This window comes from Balaenoptera acutorostrata, chromosome 8 (assembly GCF_949987535.1).
Source record: "Balaenoptera acutorostrata chromosome 8, mBalAcu1.1, whole genome shotgun sequence".
Lineage (NCBI taxonomy): Eukaryota > Metazoa > Chordata > Mammalia > Artiodactyla > Balaenopteridae > Balaenoptera > Balaenoptera acutorostrata.
Window position 1 is genome coordinate 14,271,398 of NC_080071.1, and position 24,283 is coordinate 14,295,680.

Here is a 24,283-nt window from a genome sequence, read left to right on the forward strand (position 1 = left end):
ACATTGATTAATTTGGTGTTCACTGAGGTGAGCAGCTGATCAATCGAACAGGTTTAAGACCAGTTCTGATGGTCGCTTAGTATCATGGCTTCTGAGTAAGCAGTGTTTTCCTGCATTTGTGGGGACTCCTTTATTCTCAGTCTTCTCTTTTCGTCCTCATTCACCCAAAGCTGAAAGAAGGACCAAAAGTCCAGATTTTCACCACTGTTGTTCATGGCTCTTGAATATCGAGGTTCCCTTTATGGAGATATGATTTTCAATTTGCACATTCATCATTGTGATTTTATCTTGTTTTTGTCTTTGAATCATTTGTTGAATCACTGTTAGCCCAGTGGCTGTGTGGAATCATTTTAAAGTTTGGACAACAGACACTGAACAGCAGTGAGACAAACAAGTAAAACTGTAAGTACCGTCATATTGGTAATAAAAGGGAAAGGAAGATACTCCATAACCGTGAACCAAGATTTTAAAAGCCTGAGGAATAAAACAAGGCCTAACGACTCCGAGTCTACCTTAGTCAGTTTGTTTTTTCTTTCAACTTGGTTACAGATTGTTTTATCTCACCCAGAGTGTTAGTCCCTGTATGAGAAGTCTTAGTAATGGCACAGACTCCCTCCTGGCTGACCAAAAAAAATTAAGGCTATGCTATTCTATTGCCTGTAGGGCTCAGCCAGTGTGAAGAGACAAATTTTTAATTACCATCTCAAGTTGTGCTTGTGGGTGGGGGGAAAATATTTGGGGGAATCTTTTGCTACAAAGGGTTTTATCTTTCAGACTCATTTTTAAGAAATATAGTTCATTCAGAGTGTTGGGGAGTTAAACTCATGGATGGTCTCACAAAAAGCCCTACAGAACACTTGTACAGCCTTGGTTCCGGGTCAGCACTGAAGACACTGATTTTCACATGGGGAAAAAGAATCCAGGAGGTGCCCAAAAGGTACGATCAATCTTGAAGTTATAGATATACTGTCTTTGGGTGTAGTGATGAGAAACAGTTACTGCTACAGCCCAAGAATAGTTATATCCCTCTCTTGCAGCAAAAGAATATTTTTCTTCATTTATATATTATAGATAATATAGCAATATAATTTTATATAATATACTATCTTAAATATTGTTAACTGATATATAGTTATTACTTTAATATAATTATTGATATATAAAATATATTTTATAATATATAAATTATTATAGTTTTATTATGTAACATACCTTCAATTATTTTTCAAACTGGCTGTATTAGCCAAGCTTAGGAGAGCTCAATTACAGAATTAGAAAAGTGATCGTTTTTATTTTTAATTTTTTTCTTTTCCAGCATTTAAAAAAATATTTATTTATTTATTTAATTTTATTCTTTTCCAGCTTTATTGAGTAGAGGTGGTGACTGTTTTTGGTAAAGCTTACGTATAAGCACATCATTATTATTGGTTAGGGTAACATAATAGACTGAGTCAAAAGTACACAACTTTAAATCACTAAAGAATAAAAAGCATAATTATATAAAAGTACTTAAGAAAGAGGGTGTTATATAGAAGAATATTGTCCCAGTGGTTTGGGGAATTATTATTATTATTTTTTTTAGCCATGCAGCTCACAGGATCTCAGTTCCCCAACCAGGGACTGAACCTGGACCACGGCAGTGAAAGCCCGAAATCCTAACTGCTAGGCCACCAGGGAACTTCCCCAATGGTCTTGTGAAAACACATTTTACAGTGTGTAGTTACCAGCTTATTCTTAATATCTTGAATCAGCAGTCCACTTTCAGGAACTATCAATTTCTGGAGAGTCTCTGGAGAATGTCAGTTTAGGATCTCCAATAGATGTAACTTTTCAGTTGTGTCAAGGTCCTTTATATTTTTCTAGAGGATTGTCAGTGATACAGACAATAAGGTTTTGGAGTAAGCAAAATCCTGTGTTACTAAAAATCATGAATAACTTCTAATTAAATGTATCCCCATACTGCTGGATAAACAAGACAAAATGTTCTACACAGGAAATACAAGATCTAATGGTAAATATTTTAACCATGGTGAATGCTGTGGCTTTTCAACAAGCAAATGTTTTAACCTACCCAGGAAACAAATGTACTATTAATAGTATACATTCATAAATGATAGAGGGAAGCAATTGCTACAATTCATTCAGTGATCTCAAAGGACCTTTTAGGGCATGATTTTAGTCTTTGCCTTATCTTTACAATTTTTCCAGGTTAATTGGTTTTCAGATAGGGCATGAACTGGCTAAATCCTCTGTTCCTGGAAGTGTTCTCATAATGGTTTGATTCTGTGGCCAATTTATCCCGACTGTGGATGGGTTGTTTGATGGAAGATTTCCACAAGTGTTCATTTGGGGTGTTACTGGGTGCTTATCAGGTGGCCATTGTGGATTTGCCAGATTTTATCCTCATAAATCTTATAACTTAATCATTCCCAGTGTTTATCTTCAGAATTCGGGTATCCAGATTTTGCCCATCTATGATGAAATCTTTGAACTTCTACATCAATTTATTGTTACTATTTTTGTTTTTGATGTTTTAATGATGTCCCTGTATAATGATTTTAATCAGAGAAATCTGTTTAGCATGACAATCTGTTAATGTATTTCTGTATATGCAAAATATTTCCATAATGATTATAGTATAGTATACTAACTTCTGTAATATCTCTTCTACTATGAGTGCCTGGCTTTATGACAACAATTGTTTTAACATGAAGACATCAGGTAATTGATGTGTTTGTTATTCAATTTTACAGGATACCTTAGAAATCTTTGCATTTGTACATCCTTTTAAAGAAGTGAATTATTCTAAAAGCTACTAATCTTAGTGTAATACATATATATACACATTTATACTAACAATTTAATACACCCTAGAAAGAACCATGGTTCAGATATGTGAACAATTTGGCTTTTGGTAAGAAATTTTATAAGAGAAACAGGACTGTTTTTTGTATATTAGCCTGATATTTTTTCATATTTTTAACCTAAAACCCTTCAACAAACAATACTGAGTAAGGATTTGATACTATAGCGTCAAAAATTCAGTTCTGATCATGGTTGTCTTCTTGAATTACAGGAACACAAGTACGGGATTCTCCTTCACAGGGTTATGGAGTTGCTGGATTAAGAGTGCTACACCAGGGTTTCCCTGGTGGCGCAGTGGTTGAGAATCTGCCTGCCAATGCAGGTGACACGGGTTCCAGCCCTGGTCTGGCAGGATCCCACATGCCGCGGAGCGACTGGGCCCGTGAGCCACAATTGCTGAGCCTGAGCGTCTGGAGCCTGTGCTCCGCAACAAGAGAGGCCGCGATAATGAGAGGCCCGCGCATCGTGATGAAGAGTGGCCCCCGCTTGCCGCAACTAGAGAAAGCCCTCGCACAGAAACGAAGACCTAACACAGCCATAAATAAATAAATAAATAAACCCAAAGTTAAAAAAAAAAAAAAAAAGAGTGCTACACCAGTATTTGGTTACATGAGAAGGAGGAAATGATAATTCATAATTAGTTAATCAATAAGTAAAAAACGAGTGGTTTCTGCTAGCAATAGTGATTGAGTACGTGTGCCACCATTAGACTGAAAGGCCTAGTAGAAGATCTGAGGCTATTTTGACTTATTAGTTGAGGCCTGTAATTACTCAGCGGCACAGAGTTTTATTTATTTTGCTTCTTTAAGAGATAGGTTTTATAGGCAATGGTGTTTAGTGAGTTAAAATCCATAGAGCATGGCCTAACATTTTCATGTTTGTACAAAGTAAATAAATAAATAAATAAATAAATAATGCAATTAAGGAAAAAAAAATCAATCTGTAATCTTATGGGCTCTGCTCCAAGTTAATCTGCCTATATTGGTGGAATCTTTCATCCATAAGAATTCTGGTACCATAGCTATCTTTTTGGTACTTTCTAGAACCACATACAGTATACATTCCCGTATCTAGATGAACTATAATCCAATCAAGTATAAGAGATGCAGTATATTTTTGTCTAAAAGTAGATCTTACTACATTTATAGATGTTTGGGTTAGAGATCCCCAAGACCACCCCAGGTAAAATGATTCACTAGGACTGAGAGGACTCAGCATATAGTTGTATTCATGGCTAAGGGATATAGACATTCTAGAACAAAATCAGCAAAGGGAAAAGGCACTTAGACATAGTCTGTGGGAAACCAGATATAAGCTTTCAAGGGTCCTCTCCCAATGGAGTCATACAGGACATGCTTAATTTCCCTAGCGATGAGCTGTGACAACATGTATGAAATGTTGTGTGAAATGTTGCTAACCACAGAAGCTTGAGACTCAGTACCCTGGGTTTCTACTGGGGGCTAATCACGTAGGCCCCACTGTCTGGCATGTACCCAAATTCCACACACCCAGAAGGAAAAGCAAGGTTCAGCAGAAACCATATTGTTTGTACAGTTTAGTGAGTCACGCTCATCAGTTGATGTTGGGAACCCTCCTGAAATTTAAGTTCCTGGATGCCAGCCAAGGCTCAACCTTGCAAACAGGCTTTTCCAAGGATAGCAGTTCAGTCCTGCTCTGTTGATTATTTTCTTCACAATGTTGTATCACAGAGAATAAAGACTATCCCTCTGATAATGATCTCAAAATATCAGCTATAGTTGAGACACTGAATTATTAGAGATTTTGACTACCTGAGTGGTTCTATTAAACCAAGGTAAATAAAGTTTATTTCTTCTCAAGTCTTCCACAATTTACTATATACATTCAAATTTTTCTTGTCTTCTTTTAAAAAAACCAACACGGCACTCTCATTTTTACTTTAATACAAAATTTTTTGTTTTCTTTTTTCATGAGAAGTCAATTTGCCTCTCTTCTTGCTTTTTAGACAATGTTTTACTCTGGGACTACTGATAAAGTGATAACTATATAACTATATAAAATATAGGGAAATAGAAAAAAGATTGGTAATTGTTGGGTGCTCTTGTTTACGTTGGAGCCATATCACTGGATAGATTTTTGAATAGCTGTCCTGTTTCTTAGCTGGCATGGTACATAGATTCTTTCATGGTCCTTCTATTCACTATATTTACATGTATCCTTATCTATAGGCTCTCACATCTTAGAGAACAGAGACACTTTGGAGTATTTCATCTACAGAGCCATACGATATATTGATTTCTAGCCTATTTACTTTTTAAAGCTATCTGGAAACGTTGAGCCATATATTAGATATTTTCTAAACTAGCAATTTTACATTTTAATTAATTTATTTTTTATTAAATCTACAAAAAAGAGAAGACAAGGCTTCTTTAATTCCAGATACTGAATGTAACCCAGAATACTTTTTGAAAGTTTCCTGAAGTCTGTTTAAGTTACAGCATTGAATCTTTGTCCAGTCTACCCTTAAAATAGAGGCTTCTATTAATTGCTTTATTTTTTTTCTTTTTATATTTAAAAAATTTTCATAGCTGAGTTTTTAAAAATCTCCTCTTTCATGCCTTTATGATTTTAGACATTTTTCCCTTCGGAAGGGCTTATAAGTAACTAAATTAGTTGGTACAGATCTGTAGCCCATGATAATAAGTATCTTTAAGAGTTCCAGATTCTATAGCAAAAATTTGCCTGTATTGCTGGAGATTAGGAAATTCTTTAATTACAGGCATACCTCATTTTATTGCACTTCACTTTATTGAGCTTTGCAGATACTGCATATTTTAGAAATTGAAGGTTTGTGTCAGTCCTGCAGTGAGCAAGTCTATTGGCACCATTCTTTCAACAGCATTGATTTTTAATTAAGGATGTGCATTTTTAAAAGATATAATGCTATTGCACACTTAATAGACTGCAGTATAGTGTAATTATGACTTTAAATGGACTGGGAAACCAAAAAATTCATGTGACTTGCTTTATTGCAATATTCACTCTACTGTGGTGTCTGGAACCAAACCTGTGACATCTCCAAGGCATGCCTGTATGGCCCTTAATTTAGCTCTAGACCAGGATTTTTTTTATTGAGATGTAACTGATACACTAGGATTTTAATTTAACTTCAAATATGTATCAACTGATAAATGCATAAGCAAAATGTGGTATATCCATTCAATGGAATATTATTTGGCCATAAAAGGGAATGAAGTACTAACACATGCTATATAATATGGATGAACCTAGAAAACAAAATGCTAAGTGCCAGAAGCCAGTCACAAAAGGTCATGTATTATGTGATTCCATTTAAATAAAATGTCCAGAATAGACAAATCTATGGAGACAGAAATTATATTAGTGGTTGTTTGGGAGTGAGAGGGGAGTGTTTGGGGGAGAGTGGGGTGGTAGTTAAAAAGTATAGAGTTTTTTTGGGGGTGATGAAATGTTCTAAAATGGATTTTGGTGATGGTTGCACAAATTTGTGAATATACTAAAACCACTGAATTGTACCTTTCAAATGGGTAAATTGTAAGGAATGTAAATTATCTCAATAAAGCTGTTAGAAAAAAAGGGAGAAATGAAAGGCACGACATCTATTTCACAAAATAGAATAAATATGAAAAGTTGCTCAAATTCATTTTCAGAAAAATGCAGGGGCTTCCCTGGTGGTGCAGTGGTTAAGAATCCGCCTGCCAATGCAGGGGATATGGGTTCGACCCCTGGTCCAGGAAGGCCCCACATGCCGTGGAGCAACTAAGCCTGTGCACACAACTACTGAGCCTGCGTTCTAGAGCCCGTGAGCCCCAACTACTGAGCCCGTGTGCCCCAACTACTGAAGCCCGCATGCCTAGAGCCCATGCTCCACAACAAGAGAAGCCACCACAACGAGAAGCCTGCGCACTGCAAAGAATAGTAGCCCCCACTCACCACAACTAGAGAAAGCCTGTGCGCAGCAACGAAGACCCAACGCAGCCAAGAATAAATAAATTTATTTTAAAAAAAAAGAAAGAAAAATGCAGATCAAGACCACCGCAAGTTACTCTTTTACGCCAATGTTCAAAACTATCAAATGCTGGAAAAAATGTTGAGCTCTCCTATAAGATTGCTTGTAGGATTGTAAATTAGGAATAGTACTTTGGAAAACAAGTTGTCATAGCCTTATAAAGTGAAACGTTCTCATTTCCTGTGACCCAGGAATTCCACTAAGTATATACCAATAGAAAGAACTTTCTGATGAGATTAGTAGTGATATTAACAAATGTGATATTTGGTAACGTATAACGAAATGTGTCAACATTTGGAAGATGCACATTATTCAATGACAGTATTTTTCAAATGACCAATGCATACTAATACAAAATCACGCATGGGTAAAAGATCCATTCAAAATTCAAGATACACCAAAGTATTTTAATGTAACAGAGTATAAAAAGTTCACTGGTATGATTTCAGATTCCGCATTGCAATTAATCTTTGAGAAACTATTGCTTGTCAAGTTTTGGTGTTACATAAAAGGAGAATATCCACAATTATCTGAAAAGGCTATTAAAATACTGCTTCTTCTTCCAACTACATACCTATGCCAGGCTGGATTTTCTTCCTACTCTTCAACAAAACAACACAGCACTATAAATTAAAGGTAGAAGCCTTTCGGAGAACTTAGCAGTCTTCTATTAAACCAGACAAAAAAGTAAAACATAATGCCATGCTTCTAATTTTTTTCATAAAATCTTGTTGTAATTAAAATATAATATTTATGTTAACATATAGTGGGCTCATTATTGTTTTTAAATGAATTCTAAAAGTAAATATTTAAAAATTTCTGAAAAACAAAACAAAACCAAAGTAAGCAGCAGGAGAATATGCAGGTTAATGGCAAACATTTTCAAATGGTAGACCTCCAAAGCAAAAGGTCTATTAACCTTATTAAACTTCTCAGTGTAACTACCAAATGGCTCTATTCCAAACCAAAAGGTCTAATTACTTAGAACAAAGACCTAAGCATAATGATCTTATGCAAAAAAACTACTTGGTTATACACCCCAGGCTAAAGAATACACACAGTAATGAGAATTCAATGAAAGTAGAGCTCAGGCAGTTACAGAGACTGACTCATCTGGCAGCTGACCTAATGACAAAGTTTGGACCAGTAAGTGTACCTGTTGGCCCAGAGCTTACCTGGAATACTGCCAAATGAGTTTTTAAAACAATCTTGGTGGAAATTCCAGAATTACCAAAGGATAATGAGACTGCCATTGATATCTGAAATAAAAAGACAAAGCTGAAATTTACTGCTTACTATAGTAATCTAGAGCTATGCTGGTCAGGCAGAGCCTGAGCAAAGCCAACTACTGGACTCATAGGGTTTTTGGGAGGCGTGGAGTTCAGGATGGGTGGGCTTTGAGAGGCATAAAAGGGTTGGTGTGATCCTTAAAAGCTTGGTTACTTGAGTGACTATTGTTGACTGGTTGGTACTCAAAGGCGGCTTTTCTGGAGTGAATTCATGCCTGATCAGCTGACTGCAATACGCAAGAGGCTAATGATGATCAGTTGGCTTACAAAAGCAGGTTCATGGAGTTGAGTTGTGCTTATCAACTGAATGTGTTCTGATTGTGACTTCGTTCTATGGCTACAGAAAAATCGATCTTTCCCTAAATTTGTGAGAATTTCTCATTCTGATTTTCTTACATAACTACAATACAGTTATCAAACGTATTTGTTGTAACATATCTTTGTTCAAATTCCACTACTCCTTTAAAGCAAAAAAAATTTTTTTAATTGAAGTATAGTTGATTTACAATATAATATTAGTTTCAGGTGTACAGCATAGTGATTCAATATTTTTATAGATTATACTCCATTTAAAGTTATTACAAAATAATGGTTATATTTCGCTGTGCTGTACATCTTTGCTTATTTTATACATAGTAGTTTGTATCTCTTAATCCCATACCCCTATCTTGTCCCTACCCTTTTCCCGCTCCCCACTAGTAACCACTTTAAGCACTTTGTTCTCTATATCTGTGAGTCTGTTTCTGTTTTGTTATATATATTTGTGTTATTTTTTAGATTCCCCATATAAGTGATAACATAGAGTATTGTCTTTCTGCCTGACATTTTACTAAGCATAATACCCTCTAGGTCCATCCATGTTATTGCAAATGGCACAATTTCATTCTTTTTAATGACTAAATAATATTGCATTGTGTATATGTATATGTATATATATATTACATCTTATATACTACATCTTCTTTATCCATTCATTTGTTGATGGACACTTGGCTTACTTCCATATCTTGGCTATTGTAAATAATACTGCTATGAATATTGGAGTGCATGTATCTTTTTGAGTTAGTACTTTTGGTTTTTTTTGGATACACACCCAGAAGTGGAATTGCTGGATCACGTGGTAGTTCTATTTTTAGTTTTTTGAGAAACCTCCATACTGTTTTCCATAGTGTGTATACCAAATTACATTTCCACCAACAGTATACAAGGGTACCCTTTTCCCCACTTCCTCGCCAACCTCTGTAGACTTTTTGATGGTAGCCATTCTGATGAGTGTGAGGTCATATCTCATTGTGGCTTTTATTTGCATTTCACTAATAATTATTCAATGCTGAAAATGTTTTCAAGTGCCTGTTAGCCATCTGTATGTCTTCTTTAGAAAAATGTATTTTCAAGTCTTCTGCCCATTTTTTAATCAAGTTGTTTGTTTTTTTGATATTGAGTTGTATGAGTTAAAGCAAAATTTATTGTTTCCAAAATGTACTGATCCATGATCATGCATGCATTTAGTTGTCATGGCTCTTGTACCTTCTTTATTCTGAAACGGTTCCTTTGCTTTCCTTTGTTCCTCATGACCTTGTCATTTGAAGAATATAGGCCAGTTTGTTGTTTGACTTTTTTTTTTTAAATTAATTAATTAATTTTTGGCTGCATTGGGTCTTCCTTGCTGCGCACGGGCTTTCTCTAGTTGCGGCGAGTGGGGGCTACTCTTCATTGTGGTGCGCAGGCTTCTCATTGCAGTGGCTCCTCTTGTGACGGAGCACGGGCTCTAGGCGTGCGGGCTTCAGTAGTTGTGGTGCACGGGCTTAGTTGCTCCACGGCATATGGGATCTTCCCAGACAAGGGCTCGAACCCGTGTCCCCTGCAATGGCAGGCCGATTCTTAACCACTGCACCACCAGGGAAGTCCCTGACTTTTGTTTTTAATGGACATCCTTCAATATGGATTTTTCTGATTCTTTCCTCATGGAGAGATTCAGGTTATGAATTTTTGGTAGGCACACCGCAGAAGTGATGTTGCTTCCCCAGTGAATTACCTCAGGGAATCTCAGTGATACTAGTTTGTGCAAGTTTTGGTGATTTTCATAGGTGTCTCCACAGTAAAGCTGACATTTATCTCTTCTTATTTGCTTATGAGGAGATACTTTGAGACTGTGCTCCCCATGAGACTTTTGCTCAATGGTTTTAACACTTACTGATGATTATTGCCTGAATCAATTATTACTATCATGGTTGCAAAACGGCAATTTCCTAACTCTGTCATTCCTTCTCCCCCCTTTATTTATTTATATTTTAAGTATCAGTATGGGCTCATGGATTCTTTTTTTTTTTTTATTCAATGGTTTATAATCCACTGTTCCAGATTCAGCCAGTGGGAGCCCTTCAAGCTGGCTCCTGAGTCCTTTAAACATGTTCCCAACATTTTTAAGCACTTGTTTACTTTCTGGCACGAAAAAGATATTCCAGGCTCTTCTTATACTTTCTCAAGCCCAGCCCTGGTGTTAGTCATTTCTCTAAGGATGTCTGATTCCTTTTAGTGAAACATTTTTTTTCCATTAAAATATTTTGGATTTCACTACATATTAGTAAGTATATAGTTAGCTGACTAGTATTATATAATATAGATGTACCATAATCTTTTTAACATGTCCTCATTGGTTGTTTCTAATCTCTTTTTTTTTTAAATCAAACAATTCTGCAATGAAATGTCTCTAAACTTTATTTTGTTTATGAATGAGCATATTTGTAGGATAATCGCTTATAAGTGGAATTTTTGCATCAAAAACTCCGGAAATTTGTAATTTTGATAAATACTGCAAATTGTCCTTCCAAGAGATTGTACCAATTTACATTTCTACCAGTATCATATGAGGGCTGACAACAAAGCTTACAAATTTAGGTCAAAATTCTGTTTTATCCATAGTACACTTCGAGGATTTAAATTTTTCAGTTATATTAGTTTACTAGAATAGGCAGTTTAAGAAAAATTTCCTTAATCCAGTGATCAAGAAAAGTAGAGCATTTAATCATGCCCATGAGTAGCCCTGGTGATGAATTTGAACTGGATTAATTTTCTAAATTTGTGATTATGTTCTTTCTCCAAAAAGGCCTAAAGCATAACAATCAGTCACTATCCCTTTTGGCTCCTCAAGGCTGTCAGTTTCAATTACCTTTGTAGCTCTTGAGCTTCTAAAGACTTGTTTTCTCTCCATGAATCTGCTTTGAAATATAGGCAAACAATTTCTGCCATACATGGGTGGGTTTTTTCAAAAATAGATTTTTGTATTCCAATTACAAATAATAGTTAAGAGCTGTCCTAAAAAAGTTAAAGAAAACTTGTGCCTTGAACACAGTAGGAATCTCAGACTTTGGTACTGAAAAGAATCATTCAGGTGCATATTAAAAATGCAGATTACTGGGCTTCCCTGGTGGCACAGTGGTTGAGAGTCTGCCTGCCAATGCAGGGGACATGGGTTCGAGCCCTGGCCTGGGAAGATCCCACATGCTGCGGAGCAACTGGGCCCGTGGGCCACAACTACTGAGCCTGCGTGTCCTGAGCCTGCGCGTCTGGAGCCTGTGCTCCGCAACAAGAGAGGCCGCGACAGTGAGAGGCCTGCGCACCGCAATGAAGAGTGGCCCCCGCTTGCCGCAACTAGAGAAAGCCCTCGCACAGCAACGAAGACCCAACACAGCCAAAAATAAATAAATAAATAAATAATTTTTTAAAAAAAATGCAGATTACTGGACTCGTCTAAGAACTTCTGATTCAGTAGGTCTGAGAGGTATAGACCAGATATTTGCATATAGAGAAGCTTTCTGGTGATTCTGATGCAATGATCTTGGAACCACACTTTGAGAAATATAACATTAAATTATTGCTGATGGACTGTAGTCTCATGCTTTTAATGTGGGCTAGGAAACCCATTTCAGTGAAAAAGTGGTGTTTTTTTTGGAGGGGATGGGAAGTATTCATGGTTTTATAACATGTTGTTTTACTTAAACCTGAGAAACCAATGTTTCTATGGCTAACATTTTCTGAATATTTATAGTATGTACACACTCATTGTTTAAGCAGTTTCCATGAATTGATATTAACTTACATATACCTCACAAGCCCATGAGGTAAGTACAATTACTCTCATTTTGCAGCAAAGGAAACTGAGGCACAGAGGTTGAGTGACTTGACAGTCACACAGCTAAGAAGTTGTAGGGTCAGGATTCAAACCTTAGCAATCAGCCTCTGTTATACTATGTTGCCCCTCTCTTTTCATTTTAACTTGAAGGGGCTCAATTTTCTCATCTGAAAAGGAGTTGGCTTGGTCCTAAATGGTAGGAACTCTGCACAGCTCACTAGAAAGCGTGTAACTATATGTACAGATAAAGCCTTTGGTCTGTTAAAGGATTAAAAGCACCTCTTAGTTAATACAATTGTATAATTTTGTGGAGTAGGTCTGAATGCAAAGGTAGTAGATTTCCTGATGGTCATGGGGTATGTTATTAGCGATATATTTTTATTGTATCTGAACTAATGATGGGATGAAATAATCTTTAAAAAATTTTTCTTTTACCATCTATTAACTGTTGAAAAGTCCATCATGAGATCTTTTAGCAACACAGGACTAAAAAGCTAAAACAATCTCAAAGACTGCCTTTCTTTAAATGAATCCAGTAAAATAGTTATCATGTTGGGTAATGTTTCAAATGTCTCTCAGAACCCTCATACTCCAGAATTTTTAAATGACAAACATTAAACTAGCTCATGTATTTCAGAAAAAAAAAAAACCAAAACGTGATTTTTCAATTAATGTAATGTATTCATGTATTCATGTAATAAACACCAATTAAATACCTACTATGTGCCAGGATTTGTGCTAGGCACCAGGTAATAATATTTATCATTTACTGGACTTTGATGTTGGTGTTTTTCTTCTCATTTTACTGATGAAGACAGGGCAAAGTTAAGCATTTTGGGGGCAGATCTTAAGTTGCACAGTGGCAAAGCAGTATTTCAATCCTCACCAGTTTGACTCCAAAACTGGGTGCACTGCATTAACTTTAGCAATTTGGATTACAGATGGATACTTTATTTTACTAAATGATTACTATAGTAAATAGTGAGTTTTCATAGGACTCTTTATATTGAATTTTTCTTACAATGTTCAAGAATAAATCTACCAATGAAAACCATACCCCACAGGGCAGAGCTCATTAAATGTTGATGAATGAATGCAGCTTAAATAGATTAGTTTTGGGTTACACATGACTACAGTAAAGTTCCCTAGTTTACTCTTTAAGCTTCACATTGCTTATTTGTAAATCCAGGAAAAGTACTTCATCTTAGAACCATTGTGAGGAAGAAATGCGATCATCTATTAAAACATCTAGCACTCAGTAAAAACAGTTTTAAAAAAAGCAATATTATAATCCTGAAATGATATGTTTAGGCCATAAACTGGGATCCTAGTTGGACAGATCTAAGAATTATGAGGTAAGAAGAATTATTAGGACCACTGGGGCAAGTAGGAGAAAGGAGTCATTGATAGATATGAGATTATAGGCTTGATCTTTGTTGCAAAATGTGTGATTAAAGACAAGAATGGGGAAATTAGGCAGGAATATGGGACTGAGGTTGCAAAACTTTTCATCCTGAGGGAGATGTTCTGAGGAGAAACAAAGATATAGGATTGGGAGAGGCAAAGCAGATAGATATTAGTTGAGTGAATATATGAAAGGATGGATGAATTAATGCATGGACAAATCAACAAATTAACTCAAAATATTCATTGAGGTCAGGTAATACAAATTTATTGCTCAGTGGGAGCAGGTCCATGGTGGTGGCTTCACAATTCCTATAAAAGAGAAGCTTGGGAGTAGCAATCTGGTTGGAAGGGTGTCTGGAAAAGGGTCTAGGTGGCGAATGAGATTTGTCTAGACTTTATAATCTCTTAGTACTTTAAATCAGAAAATACTAAAGAACAGGGAAGGGGCCCTGATTGAGATAATGGCTGGAACTAATTTCCCTCAGGCTAACCATAACTCTGCCACTGCAGACGTATAAAACCAAATCAATGGGATACTCATTTTAACAGGTCTATGTACAAAGCGCTATGTCAGCATGGAGGCAGAAACATTTAATTCTCCATTGGGATAGAGTAGATGAGGGAAGGATTTCATTAAAAGGTGTGATTTTAGTTGACTCATTTATCACACTTGAAAAATCGACTTAATATTCTAAACACAAGGAACAACATAGACCTTCAAAGACATAGAAAAGTTAGAGATCCTGGCAGACTGTTCAGAACCTGGCTGAAGTGGGGGTCAGGCTGGAGGTGAAGCAGTCGCCCAATAATAATAGGCTTGCATGTTATGCCAAGAGTTTTGAAATTCATCCTCTGATTGATGGGAACTGCTAAAGAATCTCAGGCATGGGAGTGACAATGATAAAATATTACATAACATTTTAGGAAGATCACTGTTCTACACATTTGAAAGAGGAGCAAGATGACCACCCCAACCTCTTCTTTATAAATGAGAAATTAAAAGAAAAATAAATGAATAGAACAGAGGCCCTATACACAAGGAATTTACATTCCAGTGGGGAGAGGCAGACAATAAAAAATAGATATACAATGTAATATCAGTTTGTGATAAGTGCTAGAAAGAAGAGTAAAGCCGGGTAAGGCACACAAGGATTGAGTGGAGGTACTTGTCTAAAGGCAAACTCAATGTTCTTTCCACTTATCTTGTAGCCACCATAAAAAATAATAGGGTTTCAAGATCCTCTCTCACTTTCCAACACAACAGCTCCACTATACTGAAACCTCAATGTTGCAAACCTGTCCATGTTTTTCATTCATTGTCTAATAACCTCTTTACCTTCTTAAGTATTGTCTTGCCAAAGTCCAGAAAATGAGGAGCAAATTCCCCTCCGAAGGTTAAAGAACTTGTTATCAGGCTGAACTGAAAAGCGGTGTCTGCCATTACTTCTACAGTGTCTCTACACCTCACCCAGACACAGCTTTTCACCATTTCTTGAGTCTTTAATTTCCAGAGGTAGGCTCGCAAAAACTTGCAGGTCTCCTTCCCTCTCTTCCTTCGTCTTTCTGTTTGATACATGTTCTGTGTTGAGTGCTTGGTTTGGCAGACATTTTGCGAGATGCAGATAACACAGAGGTGGGCAAACCACAGCCCTGAATTCTGAAACTGTGTGGATAAGCAGTTGTACTGTGTGTGGATAAGTAGAGGCTCAAGCCAGGTGCCTGTAACCTGTGAGGCCAGAGCGGAAGGACCAGTTGCTGTCGGGCCTTAAATGCCTGGTTTAAAGTTGATACAATTCTGTGTGCTGTGGAAAGTGCTCAGAGGTCTATAAAAAGGTAAGAATTGACTTTCATTAAGGGTATACTGTATGTATTATTTTCTTCTGACAATTTCAAAGGACTTTTACAGGCCATTTAGGAGGGGATTATTCAGCGTTCCTGTTCACTTTGTCGTCTTCACTCAAAGTCATGCACATTAGATACTTAAAAAAACATAAGAGCATCATTTTGGTTCTAACACTTTCGTTATCGCTCGCTTGCTTTACTTGTCATTTGCGCGAACTTCATTAGCCCCGCGGGTTAAGCCCACGGGCGGCAAATGCCTTTTGAGAGGCATTTTGAGAGGTGGAGTATGCATGTGCAAGGTTTTATCTGCCTAGAAGTCCACTGCCCACCAATCTCATAGGACAAGATTCAATCTGTATCTTTCCGTATTAACCATAATCAGATTTTCATAGAGTAAAATAGTTATCACACTCATTGTTATGAATTAAGTCACACGTATACAACTGATGGAAAACTTGTTCCCTATGAGTACTCAACTTCCAATTCGTTCAAAACAGAAATTTTGTACAAATCTTTTCGTGTATTTTCTGCACTAAAGTTCTCTGAAAAACAACAAAAAACAAAAACAAAACCAAAAAGGGTATACTGTAGTTTCTCCAAGTGTTAACTGTTAGCCAAGTCCCACCCTTCAACACCTGAGGCCAATTAAAAGAATGCGGATCCTAAATCTACGGAATCACAATGTCTAAGGGCGGGGCCCAGAAGCCAGCAGTTTAATCATGAATATCCCCAGGCCATTGTTATGTATACTTAAAACTTGAGAGCCTCTGGACTCTCCAACCTTTTTTCACTTAGATTTCACCTGAACCTGAAGTAGGTATTATTATCATCCCTATTTTACAGAGCAGGAAGTTGAGGCATAAAAAGGTTGACTAACTTGCTAAGGCCACACGGAACTAGGGTTGGAATCTAGACCAATCTAAACGCAGCTCTTAAACAGCACAGTACAGTTATCTCCTGTTGCTAAATGATTTGTTGCTAATACTTCAACAAGTACTGGACTTGCAGTTTGAAGACCCACTAAATTTAGTCTGGTAAACTTGGACGATTCACTTACATTTTGAATTTCAAGCCCCTCGCGGGTTAAATACGGGCCAAAACACCCCCACCTGTAAGGTGACCTGAGGGGCAGGGCTGGGCAGCAGGCGTGGAAGGGCGGCGATCGATGACTCCGGCGCGCCGCTGCCTGTTGGATTGGCTCGAGCCTCTCCCGCCAGGCCTGTCCTACTCCCGCGCGCTCCGGGGCCCGCCCCCGCCGCCATCTTGGTCTAGGAGGGAGCGGGCCGCACGCGTGAGTAAACAGCCGGAGCCGGGAAAGTCGAGGTCGGGCAGCGTCCGGGTGCTGCAGGGCAGCGGCAGAGAGGACGCAGGCCTGTCTTCGTACTTGGGGGTGAATATCGGGGTCAGGGTGCTAGGCCGCGGGGAACCGTCAGCCTGGCGCAACCTCCGCCCCCTCGCGGTGAGACGCCTCGCTCCCCGGGCTTCTCCCGCTGTTGAAAGCTGCCCGGGAAACTGGTGGCGGGAGCGGGCCCTGGGCGGAGCGCGGCGTGGGCCTGGGTGCGTGTTGCGGCGCGCAGGCGGAGGTTAGGACCTTGGGTTTGTGCGCCAGGGGCCCGGGGCGTGGACGCGGTGGCTCTGGGAGGGTGGGGGCGGGCGCGCGGGTCTGGGGCCCGTACTCACGCGGGGCCGCCGCGGAGCTGTTTCTATCGGTCACTGGATTGTCTCCTCTTCCGGTCCGGGCCTCAGCGGGGGCCGACATGACGGCCCCGGGCCGCAGCCCCTTCGTGCCGCTGTTGGAGACTTTGGAAGACTCTTCCGCCTCCCATGGAGAGCAGACCGACGCTTACCTGACTCTGACCAGGTGAGGCCTGCTGGGGGTTTGGGGTGGGGCGCCCTGGCGGGTCTTGGGGAGGAGATAGTCCGGGTGGGGCACGCGAAGCGAGTTTGTGTATTCTGGAAGTCTGGCAGCTGCGGGGACGCCGGGGTGGCGAGTGCTAGGTGACGTTCCCGGCTGCGGGGGCTGCTGCCCTTAAGGTGCAAGTTTGGAATGAGGAAGCCTGTACGTGTGTCTTGCAAGCGAAGGGTTAAGACAAGTTTGGTTGGAAGGGAGTGTGCTGGAGTAGTGGTTTTTCAGCGTAAGTCAACTGTGTTTCGGCACAGTGGGGGAACCCACAATTGGTTTTTTAATAGAGAGCGATAAACCTAGTTCTCTTTTAATCGCAAATGCTTCCCACGTTTTTTTCTTCCCCCTGCAGACCATGTTTTTCTGAGTTAAATGTAGTTTGGAAATTGCAAGGAAAGGGTAACAACTGGTACAAAACGATAAAGATTTAGTAAGTTTCTAAGTTTGTAACTAGGGGTAGATTTCCCTGTTCCCTCTTCACATAGGGAAGCTGTCAAAACCTGTGTACAGTGTGGATGCACTAGTTATTCTGAGGGTTTCTTCGCATTTATATTCTTATATGTTCTTAAGCATCTTAAGCACTGGGTCAGTTAATTTGCCCGTGTTCTAACATAATGTTTAAAAAGATTATGCAGGTGTTTCATAGTTCATTTTTATGTCTGCTATTTGCATAAATTTGTGTTCTTTCTGCTTTTCTGAAGTCGTATGACTGGAGAAGATGGAAAAGAAATCATTACAGAAATTGAGAAGAAACTTCCTCAGCTATTCAGAGTTTTAAAGGTATGTATCTTTGTTGTAAATAGTAAATAGTTTTTACTTTGTGGGGAAAAACAGGTTTTGCCAATTAACTCAAAAACTTTGAGTCTAAAATAAAATAACAGCAGGGTTATTATAGTACTACTTGAGGACTTACAATGTATCAGGTGCTATCTTAATTATCTTGTTTTCTCTCACTTAATCCTCCCTGTCCCAGTGAGGCTAGTCTTTAATCCCCACTTTGCAGAAGAAATTAGTTTAACATGCCTAAAGTCGGCCGTGGCCACTTGAATCCAAAACTTGCACTCTTAATAGGAAAACAGTGATCAGAGATTATTTAATCTGTTTTTTTTCTCCTTTTGTAGGAATGTACTTTTAAATAAAATAAATCTGTAGTTTTGTCATTGGTCTACTGTATGGGTAACATTCATTTTTTTTTATCTTCACTCACCCTTAGTTTTTGTCACTCTTGCTTAGTTAACAAACTGCTATGGTTATCTTGTTTGCTTGTTTATAGGGAGGTTGTGTAGTTTAACATCAAACTGAGGACCTATGCTCTTGTCGTCACTTGAGTATACTGTGCCTTTGTGACTTGACTTTCCTTAACACGTAACTTAATTTCCTTGTTTCTAGAATGAAGAGGTTGTACTAAATCTCCAAAGTCCCTTTGAGTTCTTATTTTTATGACCCTGTTTTTGTGCTTTTAAACGGAAGTATTCTGTCAAGATGTTCATTGTACATTTTACCATGATTTCGGGCCAAATGTTGAGGCATTGGGGGTACTGCCTTGCCTACCCTTAAGTATTCCTGCTATAGTCATCAGTGGTTTTTGTTCATGTAAGCAAGAACTTTATTGTGTAGTAGGTCAAGACTTGTTAATAGTATAAACAATATTAAAGATATTATTTATTGTCCCATTTTTCTTCATTGTCATTTTCCACATTCTGGTAGTGTATTTGTTGTGATGAAGACATGCATAATGTATTTGGTATTTGAGAGCATGTAGGATCAGAAACTCATTTGCATGCATTTTGAGTCAAGTTGCATTGTTTGTAAATAGGGTTTGTAACTAAAATGCCTAATTATTTAGAAGCATGTGGGTGGTTAATGATAGGAAAATCAAAAGTTGATCACACACATGTTAGCTACTATCTAGGAGATATAGTAGTAGTTCTCATCGTCTTAAGTGTTTAAGACTTTGTATCTCAGGGTTTAGTATTTTGGATGTTTGGTTTGATTAATTATGAAAGGGGTGCTCCAAGCAAGTGTCTTGTTCTTATATTTGACTACTAACATTTATCATTCTTCTCTGTCAAGAGTAGCAGATAGTCAAGGATTCCTTGGATATTGGATTCAGAGAAATGGGGGGATTTGAAGATAAATCACTTTGGAATGGGAAATGGTACCCAAGAATGCAGGGTTACAAGTAAATGTAGGGTTGGGGCATATGGCAAGACTCCCTTTGACAGGTTTGGGATTTTATAACTTTCACATATAGAATATGCATTGGGCTTTGAATTCCATCTATTCCAGATGGTCATGGACTCAAATTCTCCTGTCTGTGAAGTATTGAGATAATGCTTAAAGGTCCTAGCACTTCAGCTACTTAGTAAATGTTACACTCCAGCTCCTTCCCTCTCTGTGCTAGAGGCGTTGCTCCGCTCCATAGCTAATATGTCATCTTTTGCCTTTGAGTCTTGCTTTCTTTCTGTGGAAGGGTTTTGCTCCTACTCTTTGTTTCCTGTCTAGTGTCTTCAACATCTTCCATTTGTTGGCTTTTTTTTTTTTTTTTGCTTTCAGATGTGTGGAGATGTTCTTTTCCTTTTAAGAAAAATATTCTTTATTTAGCTGATCTCTACCTAGTTTCCATCTTTCTTTGCCAAGGTGTATCCATGGCCTCCTGATCTTACTCCTTTTTAATCTGCTCTCAAAGATTTGTTGACTGTTGGGATTAAAATGTAATTCTGTTTTTAATCAACTTTTGCTGTCTAAAAATTAATTTACAGTTGTACTTGTTTGTAACAAATGTTATTTTGTTTTTGAAGACTCACATTGCCAGTCCAAACTCAGAGCTCAGTAGTGCTGCTCTGCAGGCCTTGGGGTTTTGCTTATATAATCCGAAAATTACCTCTGGATTATCAGGTAAATTTATTGTGATAACAATATTTTTAGAGTTTATAGTTTGATACTGTTAAAAGTACTGTTACCTCTCTATTAGTTTCATAACCTGTAGTTTAGGATTTGCTTTTGAGAAAGTGTTTAGGTTATATCATTGTTGGAAGGTTTCTTTTCCTTAGATGTAGTTCTGACTTTGATACCATGAAGTTTGCTGTAAAAGAAAATAAAATAAGCCTATTTAAAAATAATTGTTGAGAAAACTGAACCTTGTCCTTTATAAAAACACACCTGCTTTGGAAGTTTATAATTAGATGGAATTAATTTTGGAAGTTAGATGGTCATTTATTTTACACAAGCATGTGTTAAGGAACATGCTGTAATTTGAAAAGTTCTTTCACCTAGTGGTAAATGAGATAATTTGGAGCTAAAAGTGGTAATGAAAGCACAGGATCTGATGCTTTTCTGAGTTTTCAAGCATCCTTGGCCCTCTGTATCCTTGGATGCAGAACCCATGGATGTGGAAGGCATAAGGGACTTGAGCATTTCTTGGATTTTGATATTCCTGAGAGGGGGTCCTGGAACCAGTTTCCCATGGATATCAGGGGAGGATTATAATCTTAATTATTGTTCTGTAAGTAGCTTGTCATGGTAAAGGAAACCTGGGAGGTGATCTTTAGAGAGAGGAAATTAGGAATAGGGATTAAGGATATCAGAAAGTTTTTACCATCTTTTTTTCTAAGGAAAAAGTTTCGGCTTTTTTTATATATAGAAATGTTAGCAATCTAAAGTAGGAGTTGTTCATTTTGGAGCAGAGATATAGGATTCATAATGTCTTGCCAAAAATTGACTTGTATGTTCATACCTAATAATAAGACCTTACAGAAATATTTTAGTTGAAAAATATCAGATTTGGAGGCTACTATCTGTTTTCTCTGAGAATACCTTCCCTCTGACCTGAGTTTTGTGTTTTGGGGAGAAGTTTGATATCAACATTGGTTCTCTGGTCCTTTTCTCTGGATATGCATTTAATTTTTTGACACTGAAGGGAACAGGATGTTTCTCTGTTTTACTGTTAGAGATTTTAAAGGATGTAAATGATTCCACATAAATAAAACTGCTTATTTTTCAGAGACAAATATTCAAGAACTGCTTTCAAAACTGAATGATATTGTTAAGAATTCAGATAAAAATGTACGTACTAGGGCACTTTGGGTGATATCCAAACAGACGTTTCCCACTGAAGTTGTTGGCAAAGTAGTGAGTATAGTTTTTGTATATGTCTTCTTAACCACATGCCAGTTAAAAAATTCAGACTTATTCGATTTGTATTTATTTGGTTCTGTCTTTCAGGTATCTAGTATAATTGATTCATTAGAAATAGTCTTTAATAGAGGAGAGATGCATTCTGCTGTTGTGGATTATGAAGCATTAAATGTCGTCATAAGGTATGAGTTTGGATGCTATGGAATTTAGAAGAACAGTTTCAGTAAATTTAGAGTTTACTTTAAGGAGTAGTCTTTTGGGACTTGAGTTTGAGTTAAACATTAAAAGAAGGAAATGTTTTCTAGACTAAAAGTCAAAAAGTAACAGGAAGAAGGAAGTAGATGTGCATAAGTTACTAGGTTTCTTTATTTTTACTGAGACAGTCTTTAAAATACAGCCTTGGTTCTGCTGCTGCTGCTAACACAGTTCTGGTTTTAAAAATTACCTCTGTTAAAGCTTTTGCAAGAGTTTAAAAAATAATACAGACTTTTACGTGGGCTGTAGCGGGCATTTAGGAAAGCATTAAACAACTCCTAGCAGCAGATGAGGGGAACAGGAAAATCCCCTATCTTCTTCGTACACATCCTTGCTTTTCATAATGGATGTGCTGACAGCATGAACTGTTGATGTGCTTTGTCTTAACTTGTTTTTCATTCTTTGAAAGTTTTCTTTAGTTGTTGAGCTATATGTTTTAACTACTTAGTGTTCTGATGCCCTGATTGATGTTCACAGTGTATCATGGTTCTCTAGCTGTCCTGTCCTATAAGAATATTGAATTTAATTCTGTAAAAATAATTAGTATTTAAATTTTTTAATCTGAAGGAAAGATGATGCGTTCTCCTTATTTGAAAAGTTTATAAAAGTAATAGGGAAGTCTACAAATTAGCAATTAAAAATTAGATCTATTTTTGTGTGTGTATATATGTGTATATAGTATTGTAAAACAATTGCACCATACTATGCATATTTCTGCGTACTTGTGTACTGTATATTTTCCTGGTACTTTAGACATAAAAGGTGAGGTCAAACTAATTTAGTCATTGTTTTCTCTACACAGGCTAATTGAACAAGCCCCAATTCAAATGGGAGAAGAGTCAATTAGATGGGCAAAATTGGTCATACCTTTAGTGGTTCATTCGGCCCAAAAGGTACATTTGCGGGGAGCTACTGCTCTAGAGATGGGAATGCCGTTGTTACTTCAGAAACAACAAGAAATAGCATCTATCACAGAGCAGCTTATGACTACCGTAAGTAATACTTTAAGGATTTTTTGGATACTGCATTGTAAGGTTTTGCACCAAGCTGAGGGCTCATATTGGTGTAATTGCTCTGTGATCTAGGAAGTTCCTCTTTGAATTAAAACAAAGAATTGTTTAAGTTAATGTAGTCACACTGATCCTATATTATAGTAAGGAAGAGAGCTGTCTATTCAGTGTTATTACAATCCAGGCATTTTACCCCATCCCCAAAGAATGGTGATTGCAAGAAATTGCATTTTTGGAAAAGGGAGAACATTAACTGATTCATCGCTATCTGGATTGTTATAGCATAATCCCAGTAGATACAAATTTAATGCACACAAGTGCATCTAGTGTGTACAGTTACCTAAAGTTATTACTTGCCCCAGGTTTTAGGTTTTTCAACCTTTCTCAACATTGATTGAGCACCTGTTATATACTGGACATTGTTTTAGGTACTGTGTGTATAGCAGTGAACAAAAGCAACTTGTGGAGCTTATTTTCTAGTGGGAGAGATAATAAAGTATATAGTATATTTAGTAAAGAGCATTAATGGAAAACAGCAAGGACTGGATGGAAAGTGCCATCGGAGAGGAAGGGTGAGGTGGTCAGGGAAGGAAAAAGAATAGGTTATTTGAAAGGTGATTGAAGGCGGTATAGGAGTTAGCTACCTGAATAATATGCAGTAAGCTCATTTGAGGCGGAAGGAACCATGAGCGCAAAAGGCCTTGCTCTGATATGAGAACTTGGTTGTGTTCAGCGAACGCTGGGCAGTAGGATAGAGTGATGAGGATGAGAGGAGGAGGAGATGATACCAGAAACAGGGCCAAATCACATAGGACCTTGGGGGCCATTTTAAGGCATTTGGTTTTTACTCTGGGTTATATTGAAAACCATATTTGAAGCTTTTGAGTCTATGAGTGATATGCATACTTACTTTGATTTTAAAGGGATCACTTTGTCTGCGTTGAGAAAAAACTCTATGTAGGAGGAGGGAGACTAGTTGGGAGACATTACAGTAATCCAGGAGGTGGTGGAGACGTCCAGATTCTAAAACCTGGGGTTTTGTTTATTAATTTTTTTAAATTCAGGATGCCTCATGGTAAGGTTTGGAGTCTAAAAGTGACACCAGTGTCTTTGTAAGTTTTTTTATTGATAAATTTATTAATTTCTTAAGAGCATATACAGTCAACCCTTGAACAACTTGAGTTTAAATCCTTGTATAATTCATCGTTGGCCCTCTGTAATCGTGGTTCCTCTGCATCCTTGGATTCAGCCAATCACGGACTGTGCAGTACTGTAGTATTTACTACTGAAAAATATCCGAGTATGAGTAGAATGCACAGTTAAAATTCACATTGTCCAAGGGTCCACTGTATAAAATTCTTAATAAATTTGAACTTAAATTTTCTCAGATGTGTTACCCATGAAGCTATTAATTTT

General features: G+C 37.7%; 2 protein-coding genes across 6 annotated transcripts in view; one reads left to right on the forward strand and one right to left on the reverse strand.

The window, feature by feature from the left end:
• The window catches only part of NMI (N-myc and STAT interactor), a 125,794-nt gene extending 108,366 nt beyond the window's left edge, over positions 1–17,428 (reverse strand). The window contains exons 1-2 of the mRNA XM_057550768.1: positions 17,243–17,428; positions 8,068–8,151 (exon numbers count right to left, since the gene is read on the reverse strand). The gene's annotated coding sequence lies outside the window, so the exon portion shown is untranslated. The remainder of the gene's footprint in view (positions 1–8,067; positions 8,152–17,242) is intronic.
• RIF1 (replication timing regulatory factor 1) overlaps positions 16,810–24,283 on the forward strand; it is a 52,620-nt gene continuing 45,146 nt past the window's right edge. For 3 of the 5 annotated variants that reach the window (XM_007183054.2, XM_007183056.2, XM_007183055.2), the window contains exons 1-7: positions 16,810–16,952; positions 17,309–17,423; positions 18,167–18,245; positions 20,267–20,363; positions 21,469–21,596; positions 21,690–21,784; positions 22,660–22,849. In XM_007183054.2, coding sequence (XP_007183116.2) covers positions 17,320–17,423; positions 18,167–18,245; positions 20,267–20,363; positions 21,469–21,596; positions 21,690–21,784; positions 22,660–22,849 — 693 coding nt within the window. In that variant the 5' untranslated portion in view covers positions 16,810–16,952; positions 17,309–17,319. Of the gene's footprint in view, positions 16,953–17,079; positions 17,146–17,308; positions 17,424–18,166; positions 18,246–20,266; positions 20,364–21,468; positions 21,597–21,689; positions 21,785–22,659; positions 22,850–24,283 lie in introns of those variants that run through there. The other 2 variants (XM_057550765.1, XM_057550767.1) reach the window with 2 other exon arrangements.